The 27,656-nt window shown below is 47.6% G+C and overlaps 1 protein-coding gene across 3 annotated transcripts; it reads right to left on the bottom strand.

Annotated features, from left to right (window-relative positions):
• Window positions 1–27,266, bottom strand: KCNJ1 (potassium inwardly rectifying channel subfamily J member 1). 3 transcript variants are annotated; one of them, XM_084781554.1, is made up of 3 exons: window positions 27,057–27,266; window positions 15,856–15,985; window positions 1–2,910 (listed from the first exon to the last, which is right to left on the bottom strand). In XM_084781554.1, the coding sequence occupies exons 1-3, from the start codon at window positions 27,059–27,061 to the stop codon at window positions 1,771–1,773; spliced, it is 1,275 nt and encodes a 424-aa protein (XP_084637680.1). In that variant the 5' UTR covers window positions 27,062–27,266; the 3' UTR covers window positions 1–1,770. The 3 variants fall into 3 exon arrangements, with proteins under 3 accessions (XP_084637680.1, XP_084637682.1, XP_084637681.1); XM_084781556.1 differs by lacking the exon at window positions 15,856–15,985 and having other exon boundaries at window positions 27,057–27,265; XM_084781555.1 differs by lacking the exons at window positions 15,856–15,985; window positions 27,057–27,266 and adding an exon at window positions 5,404–5,559.
• Between the last annotated feature and the right edge of the window lie 390 nt (window positions 27,267–27,656).

Here is a 27,656-nt window from a genome sequence, read left to right as displayed (position 1 = left end):
TGAAGTTTCAGAAATTTATTAGTCACATACCAAAAATGTTTTTATTTTTGAGCAGCTTTGAAGTCCAATTTTTTTTCCCAAGGTGCACTCAGAATAATAGAGGTGTGGAAATGAACAAACAAAACATTCACCTTAGAGCCTTCCTTTAAAGTAAACTCTCCTGCTAAATGGTTCTCTTTGGAAGACGAAAGGATGGCCCCCAGAGACAAGAAAACAGTAACATCCTGACTATAGCTCACTCCCTCCTCTTTTGTACCTAGAATTTCAGTTCAAGCATTAGGCAGAGAAAGGCAAGAACCACTCAGTATTAGCATCAAACCCCTTCCAAGCTGACAGTTTTCACAGTCTTCAGTACCATCCTGAAAGATCGAGGAATAACGAATGACACCTCTTTTAACAGACCTGTAGCCCCATAACCCATCCATTGAATATTGAAAGAAATATCACCATGGTGCGTGTGTGTGTGTGTGTGTGTGTGTGTGTGTGTGTGTGTGTGTGTGTGTAGATCAGAAGTTGGCATAAGATTTCTTCCTCAGTCATTCTCTATCTTATTTTTTTATTTTACTTTATGTGTCCGCTTTTTTGCTTGCATGAATATCTGTATACCTGGTGCTCACGGAAGCCAGAAAAGAGCATCAGATGCCCTGAACCTGGAATTGGAGGTGGTTGTGAAACACTGTATTGGTGCCAGGAATCAAACCTAGGTTTTCTGGAAGAGCAGCCACAGTGTTTTTTAACCACTCAGCTTTCTTTCCAGCCCCTTCACCTATTTTTTTAACAGTCTCTCATTGAACCTGGACCTCACCCATTTAGCTGGCTGGCAAGCCCCAGGCATCCTCCTATGTCCACCTCCCCAGTACTAGGATGTGGGGCCATGCTACCATGTCAGGCTTTCGATATGGTTGTCGGAGGTCCAAGCCCAGGTCTTCATGCTTGCACAAACTGAGCCACCTCCCCAGTCTCCTCACCAACACTTTCAACCCAAACGTTCTCCTTTGCAGGAGGATGCTAATTTAGAGTCTAAAGAATGGACTTGGCCTCCACGTAATGTACCATAGGAGACCATTCAGGCCACAGTCTATGGGCTTCAGCATCTGTGTAAGTCACAAATCTTGTCAGGGCCTTCCTTCCTCTCTGCCTTGGGCTCAGAGAGGTGCAGTCACTGGATGCTATCCCTTCTGAAACATGGACCCAGACCCAGACAAAGGCTTCAAACACCAGAGCTTGAGAAGGTTAGAGTCTGGAGTGATTCTTTGTATGACAGTCTCTTGTTGCCAGTGGTTGGTTGGCTCACTCCCCAACTCAGGGGACTTCGAATTGATAAAAGTCCACTTTAAGATAAAAGTGGCATCTTTCCCATCCAGAGAATCAAACAGGAAAATATGGCTAGTTCCTGAAGCCATCCAAAGACCCTAACCTCACCCAGGAGTTTCTTAGAAGTATCTCCATTGCCTGTGTGCAAGCTTGGATGGCTTTGTTTCCACCAACACTGTATGAGCTCACACAGTCATGGTGGAGATTCCTGGTGAGTTCCTATGGCTTCTGCACCCTAGTTATATTCACTTGGGTCCATCATATGCTTAATACTGCAGCCTTATAGAGCCATGCGTCTTGTAGAGTCACAGCTATGGGGTTCGAGGGCGACCGTGCTGGTAGACTTTGCAGGTTCTCCTTCTGATTTCATAGCCCCAACTGTTGGTTGCCTCAGAACACAGCTAGCCATTCGGTTTATGGGAGGCAGGCTTTCTGCAGGTGGGGAAAAAGCCACTGCTACATTTGGGTGTCGTCTGTTTCATCAACTTCTGACAAGACAAAGTTAGGGTTTTCATAGCCCCTCTTCATTCTGGCTCTGGCGTCCTTCTCGTTATACAGGCACATGGCACAGTGAGGGGTCTCCACTTCCACTGTCTTACCAAAGTTATGGAAATCCACTCGGTATTTCCCTTCCTTGGTCTTGGAGACTATGGGAACAAAGCGGTAGCCCCAAAGCACCTCCTCTGGGACGTACGATGTGCGGACCTGGCAGGTTGCACTGGTGGATTCCACAGTGCCATCTAAAAAGACAACTAATTCAAAGTCCTGCTGGGGAAGCGTTTCCGCTGCCATGTGGAAGAAAGGGCTGTTGTGGTCAATGACATGGTAGATTGTGAGTGGGGAAATGAAGAACAAGTTTTCGTTGCCAGCATCGACCACGAAGTTGATATTGGTCTGATCCAAAATGATGGTCTCTCCTTCAGGCGTGACGGTGGTCTTCAGAAGCTTGCCATATATGTGGCTGCCAATGAGGAGGCTCTTCCTGAGATTCGCCACACGGATGAGGAGGCAGAGCTTCCCGCCACGCTTGCTGATCACCGCATTCTTGCTGAATGTAATGGTCTTAGCACGTTTTTTGGGTCTAGAGATCTTGGCTAAAATGGCACCACACATGAAAGAATTGATGATCACCCCAAGAATAGACTGGAAGATAAGGAGGAAAATGGCAGTGGCACACTGTTCTGTCACAAACCTGAATCCATAGCCTATGGTCACTTGAGTCTCCAGAGAAAACAGAAAAGCTGAGGTCATGCCGTTGATGTTCTCCACACAAGGAGTGCGATTGTCGGGCGGGTAGAACTCGGGGAGGTCTTTATGAACATACGCTACGACATACCACAGGAGACCGAAGAGGAACCAGCTCCCCAAGAAGGCTGTGATGAACACAGTCATTTTGTACCTCCATTTGAGGTCAAGGACAGTAGTCCAGATGTCCACAAAGAATATAAGCCTTGACTGTGCATCCACGTTGCCAAACTCGATGTTGCACCTTCCATCTTTGGAGACCAGCCTCGCTCGTTGCCGAGAGCGCCCAAAAATGTGAGTGACAAACCAATTCCGAAGATGTTTGAACATCCTTTCTGTCAGTGTCCTGATCTGAAAACACATCAAAGTGGGAGGGGGCTTGTAAGATTATAATTGAAGCAGTCGTGATGTAGGGGACTCACATACAGACCCAAACACCTCTGGAAAGAGCATCCAAACTCATCAGGCTTGTTAATCATTTGCACAAAACAACTAGTTTGCTCTAGATGCCATAATAAACCATACATAGCTTCTGTGTCACATAGAATGTGAAGAGGACAACAGATAATATGTTCAAGTATTTCCTTCCGCCAATCCCAGAAGACCTTAAAAATGAGGTGAGCCATTATAACCTGTACTTTTATCTATGGAATATTATTATGCAAATCATCTCCTCTGCATTAAAATGTAACCTGCTGCTATACCATAATTTTTGTGAAATCATATGCCTGGAGCATTGCTCATATTTTTGTGATGTATAAAAATAAGTAACTGAAACAAGGAGATTCACCAGTATATCAATATCTCCCCTAAATTTTGCTTGCTGCTACAAATACATCAAGAGATATTCTGATCCAGTCACGCTCCTCCTTTAGTAAATGAAGGCACTAAGACTCAAAAATTGTCAATGACTTCTCCAAAGAGCTAGACTTAACCAACGGGTGGAAGCAGCGCACCAGCTCACCACCTTCTTCCTGGAGCCGCCATCTTCATTCTAGGCCTCATTTGGCAAACACCCTATCCTAAAACTCTGCTTCCCTAGAGCACTTGAAGGCAGGACTGGCTAAACTCCCTTTGATCTTCTTAGCAGAGCTCACAGCCCACCAGGCGATCTCAGAGGGTCTACATGCCTCTTCCTACACATTCCCAATATTCTGCCAAGATTTCCAACAGAAGTAGGGGGGGGGGTGGCTGCTGGCATTCGCCACTGTCAACTGGGCTCCAAGCTGAGGAACACTGACTTCACTAATGATCCAGGAAGGTGGGACCATGTTTACCTCACTCCTAGATTCCGCCTAGTTCAGACTGGGTGCTTACCACTCTCCCCATCAGTTTAAGTGGGGTAACTGGCATAACAAAGTGACAGCATGAGGCCCCCTCAGAAGGGTCAATTCTGCTCACTGGTTTCTTACCAAGGACAGGTGTGTGTGTGTGTGTGTGTGTGTGTGTGTGTGTGTGTGTGTGTATGAGAGAGAGAGAGAGAGAGAGAGAGAGAGAGAGAGAGAGAGAGAGAGAGACAGAGAGAGAGACAGAGAGACAGAGACAGAGAGAGACAGAGACAGAGACCAAGAGACAGAGACAGAGACAGAGACAGAGAGACAGAGACAGAGACAGAGACAGAGACAGAGACAGAGACAGAGACAGACAGAGACAGACAGAGAGACAGACAGACAGAGACAGATACAGAGACAGACAGAAACAGAGAGACAGAGACAGAGACAGACAGAGAGAGGCCAGCAAAAACAGGAATGGAACTTTCCCCTAGACAGCCGACAACAGTGAAACCCAAGGGTCTTAACCCTAGAATACCTCTTCCCCTACACCCCCAAAATCAAGGTGTGTCCATTGTGGTTAGCACTGTCTTTGTGGTATTTTTTCATTAAATGCAAAGATAATTTTAAAAATAGATCTCAAAATCCCCTTCAAAGATGTGTTTGCTCACAAGAACTAGGAAGCGAAACCAGCTTAGTGACACATTTTAAACAAAAGGGATATTCTTCAGCAGCTTTTGGCCGTGACCCAGGTGAACAGGCAAGTGGACACAGCGGTGAGAAGAAAGCCACAGCCATAGCGGTGACCTGAGATGTAAAGGCCAGGTTCTAAAAGCAAGAACAAGAAAACCTTTAATCCCAGCACTCCGGAGGCAGAGGCAGGCATATCGCTGTGAGTTGGAGGCCAGCCTAGTCTACAGAGCAAATCTGGGACAGCCAAGGCTACACAGAGAAATTCTGTCTCAAAAAAAAAGAGAGAGAGAGAGAGAGAGAGAGAGAGAGAGAGAGAGAGAGAGAGAGAGAGAGAGAGAGAAGCCAAAGAAGCCTTGCACACCCTCAGAGAGCCTTATCCATCCCTCACTGGCCTCAAGTCCACAGGAGTCAGGCCAAGGGATGGCCCCAGGTGGGATGTATAGAGGGCAATGCTTCCTGCCCAGTTCCTCCCTTTTATTGCACATGCACCTAGGCGTGTGCTGAGCTGTACTCTAAGGTGACAGATGCTCCTGCCCAGGTTCCTCGAAGCTCTAACTCTTCATGGGTTGGCTCTCACCTCTTACCAATTCTAAGGCCAGCATTATCCCTGGAGCCCACATACTCTTCACACCATATTATAATTCAAGATGGCTTCTAAAACATCAACTTCCAAGCTTTTCTTCCCCTCCATCCTTCTAAAAAAAAAATGCTTCACTCTGCAGGTGAAATGTATTTCTGTGAAGTGAAGGCATAGTCCCAGTAAGTTCTGGGTTTCCACGACTGTGTCAGCAAAATAAAACATTCACTTCCTGCCCTTCTACATGGTAAAACAGGGGCAGGCAGCAGCCCACGATGCGTCCCCCACACTCTCAGCACTTACCAGCATTCTGAACACAGTCCTATCTGAGGCATCCATGGTGGGCAAAGCAAGGAAGCGGTGCTGCTGGGAATTGTCTGTTCAAAGCGTGGCTTCCCTCAGGCCCAGCCTCATGGGTCCTAAGCTTCAGAACAATGCTTGTTTGGGTTAGCTTTCAGTGGTTAACTCAAGAGCGGCTGTTCTCAGGCCAAGCCTGGAGCTAGGTGTATATATATATATTTTTCAAACCTCACATGGCTTAAATACCGTCATGCTAAGACATGACAAACCACCAGCTGAGGTCCTGGGCAGCAGACGTGGATTGGATGCCAGCACGGCCCCCCTCTCCTTTGCCACGCTCTATAGCTCTCTTGCTGTTCTCCTAAGTCATGCCAAGTAATTTTTGGCTAGAAACACTCAGTTATCATCAATCTGCCAGTCTACTAACCTTTCCCAGGTTGTCACAAAGATACAGGTGGATGGAGAGTCATCGATGGGGACATGTTTGCAAGACAAGAATACGTCCAGACCAGGAAGAAACAAGACACCGATTTAATCTCTCTAGACAACAGCCACTATTATGTAAGAAACAGATATTATTGTGGGATCTAATCTGGAAAAACTGGACTTTACTGGGGGGTGAGCTTTACACATACCGGATTAGCCTATGATGTTGATTTGTTTGTTGAAAGAGTGAGGCGAACTAAGACAGCCCAAGGAAGCAGGTAAATCCACCCACTAACCAAACTCCTCAGTCACACGGCAGATCTGCTATTGTGCAGATCCCTCTTTGCCTGGACCAGGCCATTTAAACTAACCACAGACAAAGCCGATGTGCATTTATGAACGGCTGGGCGATTAGCGATTATCACTGGTGTCTTAGGGTATATAATGTGCCCCAGCTTTTAGGTGCCTTTCTATTGAAATCTGTAAATCTTAATAGCAAGCAAACGGCTGCACATTAGCTAATATTTACCCAGGTATCTTTGGTAGCTGGGAAAAACAAGTGGGTTATATTATTGCTGCTTGCTTTTTATGCCCTAGCCTTCTTATTCTGTACGTGAGACATTTGCAGAAAACAAGACTTAGTCCTGCAGTTCCTGCTCATTGGCTGTCTGCTCATTCCTGAGGACTTGGAAGATAAACAGAGCCCTTCCTGTACTCAGGGGGCTCCCAGTCAAGTGGGGAGGGGAGCCGAGTTTGCCGGAACCCATTGTGGTTTGTATAACCCCAGAAGAACCCTCCCTACCCCTCGCAAGATTTCTCATTAGCTACTGATCCAGCCTCTGAGGACATGTTTTAACCAATTACAAGCACCTTTCTGTATCTATTAACAGGTTTGCCTGTCACTAGTCCCCAGTGATGTGTTGACACCTCTGTGTGTATCAGCCACTGTGCTAGACTTCACAGAAGTAATGCCTGACCCTTGTCAGCATGCAACTCTCAGGTAGGTAGGCTAAGGGAGAGGAACAGATGAGTCCATAAGCAAACGGACAATGGGGACTGTCACTGTGATATGAAATGGCAGGCACCCTCCGAAGCGTGCCTATTGAGATCAAAAGCCAGCCCCTAAGGACGCGCTAGGGTCCCAGGTAACAGGAGCCCTGTAAACAAGTGCTAATTTGTGATAAATAAGTAGATGGATGTGTGTGTAAACATTGTGAGCCAGTGGCTGCCCCATACTGCCATCAGCTCCTCCTCCAGGAGAGCTATTTTAAGAGGGCGTTCCCGGGTGAGATGTACAGCAGTACATTTAGCTGTGCGTGTGGCCCAGGCAGGAGTAACAGAAGAAACACAAGACCATGGGAGCAGAAAGAAGATCCGCGGTAACACTACCAAAGTGCTAAAGGAGCTGGCACGGCCCAGGCCTGGAGAGTCAGGCAGGGGCCAAACTCAGCGCTGGGATGCCATTGCTGTCTTTGCCACAGAGAGCCCATCCTGTCAGAGCTCCAGGGATAATTCATACTTCTAAATCAGTCTGAAACAGCTCTGTGTAAAGGCCCTCAAAAGCAAATGCATATTCCTTCAGAGTCTTGTCGACTCCGTAAAAACACTCCAGCAAACGCCTCCTTCTCAAGTTCATGGTCCCTGCTAATAAGAAGCTACCTGCAGAGGCTGTTTTTGAGGCATCTGCCCAACATCACTTGGAGCAGGGGTTTCCTACAGCACGCATCACTCCGCCTCTTTCCCAGCCCTGGCTGCGCAGTGGCAGAGAGAGAGGAGGCCCATGAGTTTGAATCACAGGGGCTATTGCGTCTTTTGACTAAATTTTTCACAGCTCTTATACAAACTCACTCTGACTCTAGGATATTTCTGTGAGTCAAGTTTTTATGTTAGAATAGAAAACGTGAGCTAGGTGGTCCGAAAGGAGATGTCAAATGATTTTCTCTAGTCCCCTGGTAACTCCAACGCAGGAGTTCGAATTTCTACAAAATTGTTCTTCCTTGTCTTGGGCCAAGAATAAATTGACCTCAACAAACGTCTCCTGGATCTTCCCACAGTCATGTGTCCCTGGGACTCTGGAGTGTCCTCTCTGCTGTCTTTTTTTTTTTTTTTTTTTTTATTTATTACTATGTATACAGTGCTCTGCCTGAATATATATTTGCAGGCCAGAGGAGGGCATCAGATCACATTATAGATGATTGTGAGCTACCATGTGGTTGCTGGGAATTGAACTCAGGACCTCTGGAAGAGCAGTCAGTGCTCTTAACCGCTGAGCCATCTCTCCAGCCCCCTCTCTGCTGTCTTAATCAAAAGGCTCGAGCACAAGCTCTGCTTGTTGACCACCTACTAAGGACCAGGAACAAAGAAGTAACAGTGCCTACTGTGTGTCAAGCTTCATCTGGTGAGCCCACCTTTGCTAAAGACACACACACACACACACACACACACACACACACACACACACACACACATGCAATTGCTTCTGTAGAGGACTTCCTCTTTTCTCTGAAGATCATCTAAGGATGTCTGAAAACAGCCTCCCAGGTGGATCTGCAAACAAGCAGAGCTTGTGGAACCACAAATCCCCTAGCTTCCTGGGCTGCCTCCTGTCTGCCCAAAACCCACAGAGCTGGAGGCCTTTGGTTGGGCATGTTACAACTTATCTGATGTCCTTGACATACCTGAGCATGTAGGGCAGTGGTCCTCAACCTTCCAGATGCTGTGGCCCTTTAATACACAGTTCCTCATATTATGAGCCCAACTATAAAAGTATCTCATTGCTACTCCATAACTACAGTTTTGCTACTGGAGTCGTGATGTCAGTATCTGATATGCAGGATATGATATATGACCCTCCAAAGGGGTCAAGACCCGCAGATTATGACCCAATGATCTAGTTCATTTAGAGACTTTAGTTGGATTCAGTCCTTCCCTGTCTACATCCTAGGTATATAGCAGGGCATCTGAGCCCTATGCCTTTCCCAGGCTAGACCAGGTAATGCATGGGAAAGCATGTCGTTGTTGAGGGCCAAGTGTGCTTCATGGCCTCTCCCTTAGGAAGCCAGCATAGCCTACCCAGGGTGTGACTGCAGCATAGGTCTTTCTGGGTCCTTCTCTTCTTCCAGAAGGGAGTTTGGAAACAAGCTAAAGGGAGCCATATTGTCTGGTGGCATCAGTGCCTTTGCAGGCACCCAGTGCTCTGCAGGTGTCTTGGGACATTTACTCGCAGCCTTACTATCTAAAGGAGTTGGCGTGTTTAGCATGGGAAGCAAAACATAAGAAGATAGGGGGCCTGAGCCAAGAATGTCCCTAGAACAATGGCAATGACAATGGCAATGACCAGAAGCAGCTTGGCAAAGTGAAGTGTCCCAGCTTGTGTCCATGGGCCTGGACATGAACCTTCGCTGTGCTCTTTAGTGGCCAGGTGAGCTGAGCCAGTGACTCTGCCTTTCAAAGCCTGTCTCCTCATGTGAGATGGCTCTAATGCTACCCTTCCAAATGCCATATAACAGAATACCCAGTCCCAGGAGCATGCAGTAGTGGCAATGGTTATTGATGGTTCCCAAACTGAAACCAGCACAGCAGTTTAGCCAAATGTCACTGACTCTCACCACCATGGCAAGGTTCCAGCCACATGTCTATGAAGGATGCTGGCCTCAGATCCCACTTCCTGACAGGAAGAGAGACCCAGGAAAGGCAGCAGTGATTTCAGGAAGGGTTGGTCAATAATAAAGTCAGACGCCTGTTCTCAGAGAAGTGAGAACGGGATAGAGCGAAGGGCCGATCCTTAGCAAGGTTGATCAGAGGCCTGGTACCTAGGCAGAAGGCTGATTTTCTCTGCTATAGAAACTAACTAGAATGTGACCAGCATCACTGCTATGTGCACTTGCTCCCTGAGAAGGCAGCCTCTTGCCTGGTACCCACAGTCAAGTTTTGATGGACAAACAGTGTCACAAACATCATCAACAAAAGCATTCTGTTCTCAGGTCCTGAGGGGTAAGAGTGCTTGCTATGCAAGCATAAGGACCTGGGTTCAAATCCCTAGAACCCATATGAAAAAGCCAGACATGTAACCCAGTCACTCAAAGCTTTCAGGGCAGAGACAGGCGGATACATGAGCTATAAACGGTGGAAACTGACACTACTGGTTTCTTGCTTGCAGAAGTCACACGTGCATGCACACTTCTGCACAGGTAGGTTTGCTTTGCTGCGAAGATGTGAAGAATCAAGGAAGCTACCGAATGGTACACAAAAGGCCAGTTCAGTGACTTAAAACTGCAAGTGCAAGTTTTAGTTGCTCTCTAGCTAACTTATTTGCGGGATCACCATGCATCCTGAGAGAATCACCTCCCTCGGGAGCAGAGAGAGAGACCTCTGCTTTGGGTCTGAGTGGGAGGCATAGGGGCTTTATCATTCCTTTTGATAAGCCAGGCTGGGAGCAGACAAAGCTCCACTCAGGGAAGGTGGCCTGTCGTGAGGTATTGCCAGTCTTGGCTGGCAGCGTACGTTTGTTGTGGGACTGGAAGGCAGCAATGGATGCTTGGAACTTGTCCTGTGTGGCTTCCTGGCAACTTCCTAGTGTATCTCATAACTGTTTCTTGCATGTCACAACCACGCAAAGAAGGGCACTTCGTCTCTACTTTGTCCTGTGTTTTTAAGAGTAGCACTTCCCCAGGGTCTATGAAGATGGCAGCAGAGAACAGATCTACCCAGGGCAGGTGTGGAGACATGGGAAACCGGCAAGCACACAGTGCGGCTCTCAGGACACCACCAGGGAAGCAATCGTTTTCTTCTTCTTTGTTTGTTTGTTTTTCAAGACAGGGTTTCTCTGTGTATCCCTGGCTGCCCTGGAACTCACTCTGTAGACCAGGCTGCTCAAAATCTCAGAGACCCTCCTGCCTCTGCTGGAATTACAGGTGTGCTCCACCACTGCCAGGCACAATCTTTACCTCTAAGCCCCAAAGCACAGTGCTTTGCCAAGGAATGCTTTTTTTTTTCTTTATTGCCTTTGAGTAGACTGAGCTGTTGACAGGGGAGAAAGCTAAAAATGGAGGTTTGTGCCCCAGAATGGGTGAAGATAAAGCCCACCAGTCCCTCCCCGACTTTGAAAAGTATGAGTGTAGGAAGAGTTGCGGTGAAGGGCCCCAGGGGGCTTCTCTAGCCTGCAGGTCACTCCAGGAGACATTGCTGCATGCTGTGTGTGTGTGTACAGCGCCCCCTGGAGCACGACATAAGTAGTGCCCCTCTCATAGTGACATCCTGGGACCCCAAAGCCAAGCACAGATGCCAAAGTCTTACCGGTATCATTGCATTTAGATTTCATAATAGTTCTCAGAACTGAGGTCCAGGGATGTTGAGCAACTCGCTCAAGGTCACAAAGCAAGAAAACAAACATAAAGACTAGAAGAATCTTTGTTTTAAGCACCATGGCATACTCAGAACAGCTGTAAATAGCGAGAGAAGGCAAACATATTTTCAACACCTGCTCGCCGTTCGCCGCAAGGGTAGCTTGGCGCACGTTCCTTTGCTCTGTGTGAAAAATCACTCAAATGATGATTAAGAGTGAGTAAGAGATCAAGAAGAGGTATCTGACTAGTGGAGAGAGGGTAAGTTTTCTGGTCAAGGAAAAGCCTACACAGAGGCGCCAAGAAGAGGATAGAAGGATATGGGGAAGGGTTCAATGGAGGGACCACAGGGCACATTGGACTGGATCTGAGGGTCACTGGTGTCACTAACTGTGCCATTCCATGTCCTGAACAGCTCAGAAATGGTCGAAATGCCAGCGGAACTAAGAGGCGACTGTGGATGCACGTAAAGACTTCAAACCATCAAACGCTCTGCTTCCTTCTACGGGCTGCATGGCTTGAGCAGGCAGTGGCCTGCAGCTGGAGGAATGGTGTCCTCTATTTGGAGATGCCAATAGACATGTACAGGCTGTCTGCTCCTTCATCAGGCAGGAGTTCATTCTGAGGGTGACAGCTCGTGTCAAAGGGTGGGGGCCCCACGCCCACCACACTCCACCTCGGTGGATGGGAGCTGAGCCTAGTATACTCACTGATCCTAGCAGAGGACACTGTGTTGGCTGTGGTGTCAGCGTTACGTCAAGCCTAGACAGCCGAGTGAGATTCAGTGGCAAGACAGACACGCGCAGGGAGCGGCCCACCCCTGTTGCATCCCTACAACGGAAGCCAAACAACAACCTCTTCGAACCTGAGTCACATGCTAACTTTTCTGCTGAGGACCGTGGGGGACCCACTCTTCTGTCTCTTCGCAAACACGTCATTTCTTGGCCTCAACTTCACTGTCACTCCTGACAAACCTGAAATGTCAGCTTGGCCACGCCCTTCCCTGAGGATGTGTGATTGTGCTCTTTTAATAAATTCAACCATCCTTTTAATATACATTTACTCTGAGTTGGTCTGGAGACAGTGACCTCAAGTCCTTTCTCTGTGTTGCCCCTAGTGCCTAGCTACCCCAGGGCTGGGCACAGCAAGGGGCCCAGTCAGTTTTACTTTGCAAGGAAATAAGTAGCTCCATGAAGGTACAAAGGACTCCCAGAGAGCTTGATTCTCAAAAGAAGTCATAACAGTAATGTCAGATAGCAGGCTCTGGGGCGGTGCCACTTAGTCTCCTGGAACCTGGGCTGGCAGGTGCGCGTGTCTCAGAGACTGCCTGAGTAGTTCCTCATGATACGCCATGGTCCGCTTCCTGGTGTCAAGGGTGTTGACTGGGTGTTGAGACCACTCAAGTTACTAGCCTTTAATCTGAAGAGGAGCGATGCTGCCCAGAGTTTGGGTATGAAAGAACCTCATGTGCCCACCACCCCTTCCTGCCTTTGATTTGAAGACAAACACCCTGTGAAGAAGAGACCTGGGAATGCCCAACACGCAAAGCCGCTGTCTGGAGAGATGGGAAAGCTCCCTGCAGAACCCTGGGTCCAGTCCTCAGCAGATGGGCCGCCAAGCCAGACTCTCGCATGTAGGAAGAGTCAGAAGGGCCCGCGCTGCCTCTCATGAAATTAGCTCAAGTTCCCAGACTTGGCCTCAGTCCAGACCTTCCTGAGAGAATCCATCTCTAACAGTAAATTCTGGTTCCTAATAAATTTAGGATTGAAAATTAAATTAACGCAGTGATCCAGAGGTTTTTCTGGTCTGGTGTCTCTTGATAACTATTGCTATTAAGCAGAGAACCGCTGCACTGGAGGTATTTCGGTATATAAAGCTTACACTGGAACCAGTGTATGTTCGCAGCAGGCAGTATAGAAGCAGAAACTGTGGAGAAGTCATATTACACACTCAGGAGGCTATTAGATGTTTAAAGGAATCTTAGAGTGCATCATTTTATAAAGTGAAGAACAATTTTTTTGCAAATCAAATAATCACGGAGCACTCGTGTATCTCGTAACAGTGCGTGTCTGGGCGGAGGCTGTTATTCTGGGAACTGGACACGTCCGTAATGACATGATTCTTAAGTTTCACATGTCGAGCCACCCACCTCAAATGGCACGGCAATTTCATGAAGGAATTTAAATGTTTATAAAAACTCGTATTTATTATGTGCGCGCAAACCCTGTTATTAGTCTGACCCTTCTGGCTCTCTGTGGTTTGGGTTGCCATTACATCAACTCAGTCCTTTCAGCCCAGAAATAAATGAATTCCATGTGAGCGAGAGCCCCAGACACTGTCTGCAGCGAGAAGGTATGCTTATGTATAGAATTCCTAGCCTCGACGTTACTGTGAAGGGTCACGGTCCGCTGAGGCCTGGAGAGGAGCAACATGGAAACCAGTGTCTATGTCCTGCATCCACGGAAAATGATACATGTCAAGTTGGAGGCCTTCAGTGTCAGGCCCCTGTGTTTGGAGTGGGTGTGGGCTGCTCTCTGATCCTATATCCTAGCTGGCATTTTGTATTTCCCTGTCACAGTCCCATCGAGTCACTAGAGGGAATGTGACAAGTGAGTTTGAGGGTTTGAATCTAAAGGCAGTCATTTATTTTCTTGAACACTGGGTGCTATATAACCACTTGGTGGGTCAGCGTCCTCAGCTGAATGAGGACATTCAGACACATTCTATAGGCAGACGGAGGCTCGACAGCCCCGGGCATAGGAAGCAATGGGCACTAAACTTACATTACAAAGTCCTGCCACTCCTGAAGGAAGAAAAGCAATGGGAGGAACAGGCCCAGGGACATTCCTGTCTGCACTACCTTTCACTCTAGGATCTTGTGACCCATGTCACGTGTGCACTTCATGGCACTTCCTGAAGGGTACAGAGAAGGACGCAGCCTGAGGTAACCCATGGAATAGCTGGGGACCAGTCTTCCTGGAGCTTCTATTGCTGTGCCCCAGGGAGCCGTCAAAGGTCAATGATTACCCATTTGGGCTTGAGCTCTGCCAAGCCATCAGAGTTACATTAATGGGGAGGCACGGCATCTCCCCTTCCTCATCAAGGTGCTTTCTGGGAAAGCCCTGGGGCCAGAAGGAAGCAGAGCTGGTAGTGTGTGTAACCCTGTGGTTCTGTGTCACCAAGCTGTCCTCCATACATGCCCGGTTCCCAACTTTGGGGCTCTTCTTTTGGCAGCTGGAATGGCCTCCTCCCTGCTACAAGCTGAACCCACATAGGAAGCTTTCCTGGGATGGTAACACTGTCACGGAGCTTTCCCAACCCTTTCCTCCTGTGTCTTCAAAACATTACATACAACCCTGACCTACTCTTGAAATGGGAAAGACAAGCACAGGGGACATCCATGTAGGACTCATGACTATGCCCACTGGCAAACGGCCCACTACAGTCCCAGCGCCCGAGAGACCAGTGGAGCCTACAGCAGGCAGCAGCTGACGCAAATCCACCCATGCCTTTCCTCCCTCTCCGGGTACAATGACCTGGAAAAGGTGAAGGAAATTCCTCTTCTTTTCCTCCTATTTACCTTTCTGTCCTGATCAGAATGAATGGAGAGAAGCTCAGCGGTCTCAGATCTCACTGGGCTGCATTTTTTTTTTTTTTTTTTTTTTTTTTTGCAAATTGGCTTTGTTATGACAAGGATTAAATGAAATATACTCATGTCCTTGACCTACATGTTTATAGCATCTTTACTCCTTACAGCTTAAGAGAGAAAGCAACCCTACATGTCTTTTAGCCCATCAGTAAAAAAGATGTGGCATACCTATAAAGTGGATTATTATTCAGCCCTGGGAGGGAATGGTGGTCCGATGTATATGCTACAACATGAGTGAACCTTGACAGAATTGCACTACACTAAGGAGGCCAGGTATTCTACAATCCTTTTTCCAGAGATGTTTGGAATAGTCAAATCTATACAAAGAAAAGTTAGACAAGTGACTGCCCCACCCAGATATTGAAATGACTGCTAGTAGTTCTTTAGAGGTGGGAAATGATTTTTATATAGATTGTTGTGATAGTTATGTAGCTTTGTAAATGTATTACTATTTTTTTTTTAATTTGCTGAAGTACACTTCTGATGGTGGGATTGTACAATGGAGGCCAGACTCCGGATCTAGTCAGTGGATGACAGGATCTCAGGCCTTCTAGCGTCTGGCCCCTTGGACAAAAGCGGGGCTGGTGTCCTTGCATGATTTCTGGAGAGGATCATTATCAGGAGACAGGCATACTGCTGCTGGGAGAGGGGCACCACCTCTATGCTCAGTAGCCAACTTTTAAAAGAGACTCCTTGGGTGAAGCATGGTGCCTTTAATCCCAGCACTCAGAAGGAAGAGGCCAGTGAATCTCTCTGAGTTCAAGGCCAGCCTGGTCTACTTAGAGAGACCCAGCCTCAAAAGAACCAAACCAACTAAACAAGAAAGAATCCTCACCTGGATTAACACAAATCACAATGACCTGATTGATGACACCTGGTCAAACCTAGGTCCTCCAGTTACAAGAATGTGAGATGGTTGAGTGGGGGTGGGGCTGGGAGTGGGGGCTGGGGGCTGGGGGGTGGGTTGTGGGTGGGGGAGGGTAGGTTGTGGGTGGGTGTGTTAAAGACAGCCTACGGCAATCTGAGCCCTAAACTAACCCAGTCCAGGTGTTGAGCAAGTGCAGGCTCCCCTTCCGGCTCTGGCCTTGAAACACGCTGAGGGGCCCAAGGCAGGCTTGAACTCTGGCTCTGCTGTCCTCTGGGGCGTGAGCAAGCAGCCTGCCTAGGGCTGAGGGAAGTGGGGAGAGAAGACGGTCACTAAGCTGCTGTGCATCCTCTCCCTCCCTCCCCCCCTCCAGCCTGCCGCCAGTGTTGCATGAACTCTGCCTAGGCCTGCAGCAGCAGCCTACTGAGCCCTGGCATGTCCCACCTTGTTAAGGCTCCCTGAGAAGCAGGAAGACATCCGGGAATAGTGAGGAGATTGACAGCTGTGCCCAGCTGGAACTAAATTCCTGGCTCTCTGGCTCCTGAAGAGTAGGATGCCCAAGCTGTGATCAGCACTGAGACTGAAGTGGCGCCCACTGTGTACAAATGCTTCCTGAGTGAATAAGCCAGTGGAAGTCAGAAGACTGGAGCGCCACGGTGCTAGGTCTTGCATGCTGGCACTACTTTGTGCCCAACACTACCCACAGGACCTCAGTGATCTCTCTAACAGAGGAACTGGGGGGGGGGGGAGAAAGCTGTTCTAGTTGCTCAGCTGACTAAAGACTCAGCAAATACCTGGGATAGTATGGAAAGCACATGCTTGGATGCAGTAAGTGCCGAGGTGGACGCGCGGCAGGAAGGAGCATCAGTTCTCCAGGCGTATCCATCGGATGTACTTACACGCATCCCTTCATCTTTTCACACTAAGCTTATCTTTTCTGACATGTGGTGACATGACAGTTGTGGCACAGACATCTCACATGTGTTGAAGTCACACACGAGAGGTGTAAATGTTTCTAAGCATCTGCTTCCATTACCAAAGACATAATCTTCTTCTTCTCCCCCCCCCCCCTTTGAGACAGGGTCTCTCTGTGTAGCCGTGACTGTCCTGGACTCACTTTGTAGACCAGGCTGGCCTCAAACTCACATTGATGCGCCTGCCTCTGCCTCCCCAGTGCTGGGATTAAAGGTGTGCGCCACCATGCCTGCCTGACCTACTCATTTTTAACATATCTGAACTCATCAACGGTTTAAAAGTTTAAGAAAGAACAAAGCTGGCAGTGCCCTGTGCAAAGGAGAGACGAAAGGACATGGAGGTGGAATAGAGACAGCAGGAAGAATCTAAGCAGTTCGAGCATGATAGGGACCAAGCAGAAGGACAAGGAAGGAAAAACTGCTCCTGACTAGCAGGAGAATGCAAAGGAGAGCCCCATGAAGAGACACAGGAAACACCACAGCTAAACGAGCCAGAGACCCACCACCGTATTAATCTGCCAGTATGGCATATTCTTTGGCCTACAACAAATGGTGTGCTGAATGAGTGAATTGTCGAATGAATAAAAACATGGGAAGGAGGTGTGGCTTTGAGAATGGTTGGAAGATTAGATGAAATTGGATACGATAAACTGGATTAAAAGTCGCCCGAGTGTTCCATGAACTTCTCTCGAATCTAGTTTATCCTCAGAGCAGTCTGCGGACCAATCAGGAGAATGGCATCTCAGGCGCTGTTCACGCTAAGCTCAACAAGTACAGCTGCTCCATGGCTCTGGGCAGCAGGGGTGCACGGGTTTGATCCCAGCACTTGGGAGGCAGAAACAGGCAGAACTCTGAGTTCAAGGCCAGCCAGGTCTACAGACTGAGTTTCAGGACAGCCAAGGCTACACGGAGAAACCCTGTTTGGAAAACAAACAAATTAAACCACAACTGCTCTATGGCAAGACATTGTTAGCTGTTGTTACCACCAGTATCTCCTGGGTAGACAGGAGGACACCAGAGACTACAAAGACCAAGTAAATGAACTGGAGGGCATTCAGAGTCAGGAAACTGGGGGCTAACCTACCATAGTGGTCAGGCGCCACTAACAGGCATCCCTCCAAAGATCTGTCACACAGGCCTGAAGGCTGGCCCCCTCATACATGACAAAGGCCTGCCACGTTGGAGGCATGACATTGCTGCAGATGGAAGGAGCAGGCACTTGGCCAGTGACTTCCTATGTGATACCGGAAACTGAGTTTAGCAGGAATTATTCACTCAGGCCTCACAGTGGCACCCTGATGTAGTACACTCAACTCTCTTTTACAAAGGAGGGAGCTGAGGTTGAGTGGGTGGCTGCTGTTGTTTGGGGGGGCTGGGGGCTGGGGGCTGAACCAAGGCCTTACAGCGTGCTAACCACTACTCTGTGACTAAGCTCCAAGTCCGCCCACAACCCTTCTCCCCACCCCCGACTCACTGCCACCTGCCTCCCAGAGAGGTTAAATTGCTCCTAGGAGGCAGAGCTGGAATGGAAACTTAGACCCTGAACTAGTGTCCAAATACAAATCCCCTCAGTATTTGACCAATAAAACAAGTGGATCCTGACACCTACAGTGGAGTCAGGGAAACATCACTGGCCTTTCACATCCTCCCTGCTTCCCTCTCATGCTTTTGGATGCCTTCCCCTTTTCTCTGGAATCCTGCCATGTACAGGGAACCTTGCTGAGACCTGGGATGTAGCCTCCATTGGCAAGGCTGGTGGTATTTGGGGAGGTGGAGCCAACTGGACAGATAACAAAACGACCCAAATAAAGATGGTCATGATAGCTTATGAGAAGGACTAAGGAACACATGGTAACTAGAAGTGGCCCTGAGATGAGCAGCGAGTGAGCGAGAGTGGCATTCGTCTGTGTGCCTTTCCTCCAGGAAAGGAGCTGGTGGGAGATCTCAAGTCATATTCATAACGCTGTGAGAAGTTCTGTATGCCTCTTGTTCTTTCTCTCCTCCTCCTCCTCCTCCTTATCCCATCATCATCATCACCATCACCACCACCATCATCATCATCATCATCATCATCATCATCATCACTATGACCACCACCACCATCCTGCCCCCTGTGATCCTCTAGAGCCTAGTTCTGGAAAACAGGATTGGCTTTAATGGGGTATCAGGAAGGATCCCCAGCCCTAAGGACTATTTTGTTAAATTTCCTTCTGACAAGAGAAAGAGAGTAAGGGATCTGCCTCAGAGAAAGGTCCACTCTAAATGGAAGTGGACAGGCTCAAGTGTATCTTCTGCTCTTACAGAAGGCCTAAGTCCCATCCTCATCTACATCAGGTGCCTCACAACAACCTGAATGCCAGGGTATCCAACACCCCTTCTACCCTTCAAAGACACACAACAACCTGAATGCCAGGGTATCCAACACCCCTTCTACCCTTCAAAGACACACAACAACCTGACACACAACAACCTGAATGCCAGGGTATCCAACACCCCTTCTACCCTTCAAAGACACACAACAACCTGACACACAACAACCTGAATGCCAGGGTATCCAACATCCCTCTACCCTTCAAAGACACACAACAACCTGACACACAACAACCTGAATGCCAGGGTATCCAACACCCCTTCTACCCTTCAAAGACACACAAATACATGCAGCACACAAACACATACATGCACATAAACTTGAAAAATAAAGATAAATTCTGTTTGTTTGTTTGCTTGTTTGTTTTTCAAGACAGGTTTTCTCTGTGTAGCCTTGACTGTCCTGGACTTGCTTTGTAGACCAGGCTCTCCTTGAACTCACAAAGATACACCTGCTTCTGCCACCCGAGTGGTGGGATTAAAAGCGTGCGCCACCACCACCTGGCTTAAAGATACATTCTTAAAATAACATTTGAAAATCAACAGGGTTCTCATTAGGCCAGTGGTTTTACCTTAGTGTGCTTAATCCTTTAAGTGTATAGTCAGTGAGTCATGCCTTTAGTCCCAGCACTTGGGAGCTGGAGATAGACACAGGTGGATCTTTGTGAGTTCAAGACTAGCCTGGTCTACATGAGAGAGTTCCAGGACATCCAGGGCTACTTAGAGAGAGACACACACCCCTGCTCCAATCTCATGAGAAAGGGAGGGAATGAGCAGAGGATGTAGTGTCTCATCCACCTTTGTGTCTCTCACAGGGCCGCATCCCCACCTCTGGGAATGCACAGGAACTGCTGTGGGCCCTGTCTGGTATCTAGAATCTGTTAAGCACCATCTGCCCCTTTGAACTACTCTGTTTTTTCAAAACCAGTTAAAGTTGCTCTTCTGATAACCCCGTTTGCATCTTTTTAGAAGAAAGCTCATCGTTCTGTGAGAGATTTGCATCTTTTTAGAAGAAAGCTCATCGTTCTGTGAGAGATGTCCAAAACTCTATTTTAGGATAGTTTGAGCAAATATCTAGATCCCGTTCAACTGACGATCTGGAGTAGAGAATGGCTGTTGGGCCCTACGGCATTCAGATTCCCCAACCAGCTCTTTCCTGAAGGGGACAGATGCAGGCAGGAGGAGCTGGAATACCATTGAATGTGTCTAGATATGGGGAGGCAAGATTAGCAAAGGTTTCCATTATGTTGGTTTACGAGAATACTCTTGAGGAGGAGGCATCCTTATTTAAAGCAGTGATGATTTCTGGATTAGTTTTACAACTAGAGAGTAAATGTGGATCTTTTCTTAAAATAGTGAGAGCTCATACAAAGGTAGCTTAGACCATTGGCTAGTCATTCACAAGAGCAGTCCCATTGTAAATAACTCTGGAATCTATCCTACCTTACCAGCTGTGCTTCCCACCCGTCGAGCTTCTTGTTTGGCTATGTGGGCCCTCATTCTCTAAAAAGGGATTTTCCTCCTTAGGAGTAGGGATGAATTCTGTTTTAATAATAAAGGATCCATCTGAGAGGCGAATGGAAGGGAATTGAAGAGGAGATTGCATCAAAGAAAGCAAAAAAAAAAAAAAAAAAAAAAAGAAAGAAAGAAAGAAAGAAAGAAAAGAAAAAGAAAGAGCAAACTATGGGGGCCCTTGGCAGTGCTCCTGGCTGATGGCAATCTGCAGTAGTGGGTGCTGCTCACTCCGGAGTTATTTTGGCAAGAACCAAGGCCGCAAATCTTGTTGAAAGTTGAGGCACACTCTCCCCAAATCCAGAAATGATTTAGTCAGCAAAGACCAGAACCCAGCCACCGATCACCCTGACAGGCAATGATCACGCTTTGTCTTTTTGTGTCTATAGGAAAGGTGTGATCTCCTCTCCCAGGTATGCCTCAAATTTCCTTCCTTTAAATACCAGGAATGATCTAGAAGAAACCCAGAAAGAGGCTTATATTTTGGCACCGTATATCATAGGGAAACTTTAAGTTCCCTTTAGAACCCAGTAAAATATATTGAGTAATATTACGTTTTAAAAAAAAATGACTCAAAACCAGGAAAAAACCTACACCATGAAGATCTAGTATTAAGTTACAGAAAACACACTGACTTTATCAGCTGGCAAAATAGCCAGAAGACATTGAACAGATACAGCATAGCCACCACCTTCTGACAAAAGACACCAGAGTTAGATTAGCAGGGAGACAGAGATACCTATGGGCATGCCATGTTGTAGAAAGAAAAAAAAACAGAAAAGGCCCTGTAGCCAGGTACAGAAGTGCGCTTACAGAGAGAAGCTGTGGGCAAAAGGGGTCCTATGGTCTCTACCCAAGAGGGGGAGTCCAGGCCTTTCCACAAGAAGATAGGGAAAATCCAACGTAACCAGGCAGAAACTCCAAGGGATGTCCCAGGAATCTCTCATTCTGTTCCCTTTGGCTCCACACTGTTATAGCAGATGGATTTGAAAAGAGACACTAGTGTAGTTGTGGAGAACAGACTTTATTTCAGGTGTTGGTGGAGTTTAATCAAGTGAGGCATCCCCAAGAAAGTGACTGAAGGGGCCACTGCTCACATTTACACTAGAAAGTAGCCTTTATATGCCTTCCTTGAGGATCTTGGGCAGCTTCCTGTGGGGAGGGTTTTTCTAGGTGATTGACAGAAAAGGGACAAAAGTACCTAACGTTTTTTTGTTGTTGTTGTTGTTGGGTTTTTTTGTTTGTTTGTTTTTGTTTTGTTTTTCTGAGGGAAGACTGGAATGTTACACCAGAACATTAGGTAGAGGTTAGAGCTCAGATTCCATTCTCTGAACCAGCAGTCAGTTCTGGTGGTAGGCTTCATCAAATCCTCGAAGCTCCAGCTTTTCATATGGTAGTTTAAATCTTGTGATGCTTCTATTTCTAGTGTTACCAGGGAAACAGAGGTGGGTGAGTCCATCCTCAGTGTCTTCCAAGTCCGCCGGTGCTAGGTGCCTAACATTGGCAGCCCTCATGCCTGACACCCTATCTGTGTTTCCAATGAGATAGAAAGCTTTGCACAGCAGGACTGCCTTCACGCTTTAAACGGGTCAGTAGGGCGTGGCTTCCCGTGGGTCTTCTAGCATGATCCTATGACAAGGGCTGTGCCTTATCTCTGAAAACAATTCAAACTCTATACTCCGTGCATAACTGTGGGTACCTCTACCCCCTAATAACATCAGAAGAGAAGGTTGACTGTGCCGATAAACATGAGACCGGGTCCTCTAATCTCCCTGAATATCTCATCATTGGACTCGACTCCATGGGTCCAAATTCTATGCACATTTTTTCCATGAGACACTAATAACAGTCTCTCACATTTGCCAAGTTCACTCTTCAAGGACAAATGGCTGATTTGGAAAGAGCCAGAAGGCTCCCAAGAATTTAATCAAGGGCAACGAACCATGAGCCTCCCTTAGGGGCAGTCACCTGAGAGAGCTTTGCTTGCTCTAATTCTGCAGAAAAACACCATTCTAAGCTGGTGCTTTCAAACAGCGTTTGGTGCATATGTAAATCATCTCCCTGGGGATGGGGGTGGGGGTATACTGATATACACCGGTAAACACAATTCCTGACTTTGAGCCAAAAACACAGTGTTGGTGCTAGTAGAGACGAAGAGGACACACTTGGAAAATTCTAGGTGGAAAGTACTTTATCCTAGCGAACTGAATAAGAAGCTTCTCTCAGAAACAAACGTGGTCCCCATGAATCTAATCGGTCCGCAAGGTTTACATGCAGAAGCCAGGACAGAGCACACAGCCACTTTCTGGGGCACTGACGCAAGAAGACCTTACTGATTGAAGACTTGACTGGGAGAGTTCAGACTCTGCCTTTCTTGGGGCCTGTGAGCAAGTTTCTACCATATCGTGAACTTTGACCTCTTCGTTCACGCAATGGATAGGCTGGGCTCAAAGCTTTAAGGCAGTGTTTTTGAGCTGCTTGTCACCTGATGCAGCTAGGGCACTCACAGGAGTTTTACGGTACAGTTAAGTGAGGTACAGTGTTTTGGGGTTGTCAGTACTTCTGAGGGTACCTGTCATCCGCATCATCCTTGGGATCTTGCTGCTGTTTCTAAGAGCTACAGGATTTTTCAGTTACTTGTTCCTGTGTATATGTGTGTCTGTGGGTAGGTCTGTCTACAGGAGGCTAGGTGCCCCCTGGAGGCCAGAGGAAGCAAAATCTCCCCAGGGACTGGATGTACTCACAGGTGTGAACCACTCAGTTGGATGCTGGGAACCAAACAGAACCTCTACAAAAGCAGCCCGTGCTCTAACCGCTGGGCTATCCCTCCACCTCATTACCTCATTGCTGTTGCTATTTCCTCACAAAGCTTCCGGAGCTCTGTGAATCGGCCTTGCTCCCCTTCCCTTCTGCTGGGACTTCCTAACAAGGCAATGGGAAGGCGGGGACACCGCCTCAGGCTCTTCCAAGCTGAAGCATGGAATGAATGCAAGCCAAGACTCCTAAATGACCTAAGTCAACTTTCGATTACTGTTGACTTTTCTAAGAGTCTTCCACGCTGATTGCTTCTTCTACTTTTTCTTTCCCTTTGAAGATTTTGCTTGTTCATATTCAGTTTTGTTTTTGCAGCGTCCACACCCTGCTTTTCCACTTTCAAAGTCCATTACCCAGAAGCCCATTTTCCACCCTTTCAGTGCAGAGCTAATCTTCATGAATCATACATGTTCCAGGAGACAGAGACCAGGAGGCCTCTCTTTCCTCCTTCCTGGCTCTGGCCTGTGTTCCCGCAGTCTGTACAGCCTTTTCTCAACCCATCAGGTAGGGATGATCTTGTTTGAAAAGACAGGTCCAGGCCTTGATGTGAGGGTTGAGTAAAAGCAGCAAAGTAAGTACTACCCACCTTCCTTTTAAGGCCTGGGTTTGCCTGTTGTTAGATATCACAGATGCTAACATTCAGGACCATAAGGGTCAGTTTGGAGGGGCCAAGCCTCTGAGTTAGCTGGCTTTACAGTGGCTGCCTAAAGTAGGTCCGGAACTAGAGCCAAGATCACTGAATTTCCAGACATTCTGTACTGTGGGGCCTTACCAGGCATTTCAAAGCCTATGGCCCCACCTGAAGATGGAGGGGGTAAAGTATGAATGGGGGGGGCTCCTGGGGTCCCAGCTTGGAACATGTCAGGGTTTGGCCCCATGCTTCCCAAACAAGGAACTCTGAGGGACATCATGGGTCTCAAATGTTGATCTCTGTGGCTCCAAAGGTTCGTGAGGATCTGAGGTAGCAGGCTCAACAGTCTTGTCCCCATACACAGCGGATCATAAAACACCACTTAGCTTTGTGCAGCCAAGCAGGAAAACCTCAGGAACCATTGTCTCCCCACTGCTGAGGAGACCTAAGCAGCATCATTCCTGGGAGGAATGGTCTCCTGGACCACTTGCTGGGGCTGCAGCAGGTGTGGTAACAGAAGAGCCTCTCCCACTCAGCAATCGTGCTGTGGCTCCTGGCAGTGACTCAGCCTTCGAGTGCCACACTGAGTCATTCCTGTGTCCTACGGGGCCACTGAGGGTTCAGTACCCAGAAGCCAAACTGATCCTAGATCCAACATGGAAGGCCTAAGATCCTCATGGAAGGTCCAAGCACCCAGGAGAAAAGGGACCGGCTGCATCTTCTTCCCAGACAACCTTGCTTTTCAGAGATGTAAAATAGACAAGAGGCCTCTGCAAGGCAGAAACAATGCTGCCCGACTTGTCTCAGGCTCCATCTCTCTGAAGCTGTAGCCCACATGGCATAAAAGAGTAAGTGGAAGGAAAATGCTGGTTGCCATTCAAAGCCTGCTCGTTCATCAGGTGAATTTTGGGGACCTTGCCAGGTCTCCGACTTCACGGCATTCTTCCCTATAGAGCCAATCAGCAGCAAGATCTTAGGGACCTCCTACCTCTTTCCCAGCCCACCTTGCACTCCAGGCCTCCTTTCCACAAAGAGACTAAGCTCTTACCCTCATCACCTGGTGTGAGGAGGCCTTCTTTTGTCCCATGTACCCTGTGGCTTCTCTTGTACTCTCACCCCTCCAACCCCAGTGCACCGGCTTAATAGACCCCACGTGTGTCATGCCTATATTCCTTTGTGAGAGCTATTTCCTTATTCTGGAATGTGCTTTCTCTTGTCACCATCAGGCACCATCATTTCTATCTAAGGCCTTAGGATTGAGCTCTTTTGAAGGCTTCTATTGACAGAGCACAGTGTTCTGTACTTGCGGTCAGCCATGATTCTGTAACTACCCTGCTGTGCAGAAGCCTCAGACCACCATGGAATTTCTGACATACACACACACACACACACACACACACACACACACAGAGAGAGAAACACAGACACACAGACACACAGACAAGTAACCTAGACTATAAGTGCCAGGTCACCACAGAAATGCTGCCAATTACAACCATTTACCTGGCCATACAGTATTGTCCCAGGACCTAACATAGTTCCTAGAACATTCTAAGTTTGCTTACTGTATGCTTGTGCAAACACATATTTAAAAGACAGAATGCATAGTATTAATATTAATGAGTATAAGAGTGAAGAAAAGATGAGTGTCATCGAAAGCGTGTTTGACTACAAAGGAAGAGAAGTCAAATGTATTTTAAGTGAGGATCAAAGTGCTGGGATATAAAAATCATCCCAGAGAAAGTTCTGGAAGAGGTTGGGAAGCCATCTGTCCATAAAAACTCTAGAGCAGAAAAGAGGCAAAACATGTGAGTCACAGCTGGATCTTCGGGAAATCACCAAGCTGTGAAAAGATCCAAGATAGATTTGTAACCTAGTACCAAAACCACCTGGCAGAGGGAAGGAAAGGGTCATGCATGGGGGATTGTGATCGGCTCTGCAGAGCACGGCATGTGTGGCCGTCATGAGCATCTTGCACTATGATTGCTTTTAAGAATCAGTCAAAGCAAGCCAAAGCCACCAACAGCATCAATGGTCCAAGACTGTCATGAGCAATTTGTGCTCTATGCTCCTTTACAAGTTCAGTCTTCAGCCTGAAAGGACTGGATCACTTCCTGCTGTAGAAGGAAATCCATCTCCAGGAATTGAGTGTCAAAGAAAAGAAAATGGGGGGAAAATTTGGAATGACTAATATCTTTCCAGATAATCCTATCCCACTGTGACTTGAAGAGCTACAGTTGATTGACTGTGTGGGAACACATGCACACAAAATAGCACATAGGATAAAGCAAACTCAGCAGGGAGCCAATGAGAAACCCCAAAAACCTGGGTACTGGGCCCCTCCTCTAGCAGAGGAGTGTCTGGGGAGCCCTTGTGTGCCCTCACTTCCTTGCACACTCCTGTGTTCTGCTCTAAGCGCTGTAGGTTGCTCTTTTCCTAAATGTTGATTGCAAAATGGCGACCTTCTTTTGAGTAGTTATGAACAGAATCCATGAGACACAGCTGTCTGGAGAAGGAGCTCCACGTCTGGCAGGGTGTAGACTACCAGTTGGCATCACTACCACCCAGGACATTTGTCACAACAATATTTAGGGAGCTGAGCAAATAATGAGACATCTAAATGCCTGCACTTAAAAACACAATTTCACACAGTGCTATGGAGGAAAATGAAGTGCTTGCCTAAGACAAAAAATGTCATACAACTTGTAACATGCTTTTGCTACACTAGACTTCAAGGCAGAGAAGCTCTGAGGGGAGTCCCCCTATTAGGCAAGGATGCCCCAGACGCAGAAGTCCTGCTGCTCAAGAGTGACATAATCAGCTGCAAACAGCCTTCCAGCCTCAGAGCTGTGAAGTGGCCAAGGGAAGGCAGAGCATGTAATCCCACTACTAAGCCACCTGCAACCAACAGATCAAAGACACCAAGCAATTTAAAACCACACTCTTATTATCCCAGGGCAGGGAGGGGCAAGTCTGTCTAGATTACAGACAGGTAGGGGGGAGAAGAGGGTAAGCTTTCATGAGAATGAACTACTTTTTCTACAAAGAGGCCATGAGATGCTTCTCCTCTTACCTCATGGATTGCTGGGGTAAATGTGGAGACAAACACTCATTTTCTCCGTCCCCAAGAGAGCAGCCAGGTGGTTGATGTGAGCAAGTCCCTTGCACCCTTGAGTCGAGAGTTTAGATGGTCCAGCTGAAGGTGCTCAGTGCCTTGGTTTTTATGTCTGTGGGTCAGCTTAGACTGGCTCCTGACTCATCTATATGCAGCAGTTCTCAAAGAACATGGTTTACTTTATAACCGGATCCAACAAGAGTAGGCGTGGCATTAAATGAGTGAGATACACCAAAGGTGTTGAGCTGCCAACATAATTAAGAGAGACTGGTTTACAGAGGCAGGGCTTGGAACCAAAAGGAAGGCCTTCTTCTGTGACAGTATCTGCATCACATAAGCGAGTACAGAAGGGCCGGGATGCTCCAAAGTGCGCATCCAGAGTCCTCAATGAGCCCCTCCAAACTGTCACCTGCCTGGTGACTCACTCAGCTATCCTAGAAGGGCAGGCTAGCCTGAGCTTCCGTATTGGTATTGATAGCACAGACTCTTGAGGAAGCAGGCAGGGTTGAAATCCTGACCCACCAACCTCTACCTGAGGCAAGTTACCTAGCGTTTTGC

The sequence above is a fragment of the Acomys minous genome, assembly GCF_964271855.1.
Source record: "Acomys minous genome assembly, chromosome: 5".
In the NCBI taxonomy this organism is placed as follows: Eukaryota; Metazoa; Chordata; class Mammalia; order Rodentia; family Muridae; genus Acomys; species Acomys minous.
This window is presented reverse-complemented; position numbering and strand designations above follow the sequence as displayed.

What these genes read in the sequence shown, in the direction of transcription:
- KCNJ1 (XM_084781554.1), bottom strand. An exon ending in TTGCTCAACACCTGGACTGG is followed by an intron (nt 2,911 to 15,855) that starts GTTAGTTTAGGG and finishes ATGTGTTTTCAG; the next exon opens with ATCAGGACACTGACAGAAAG.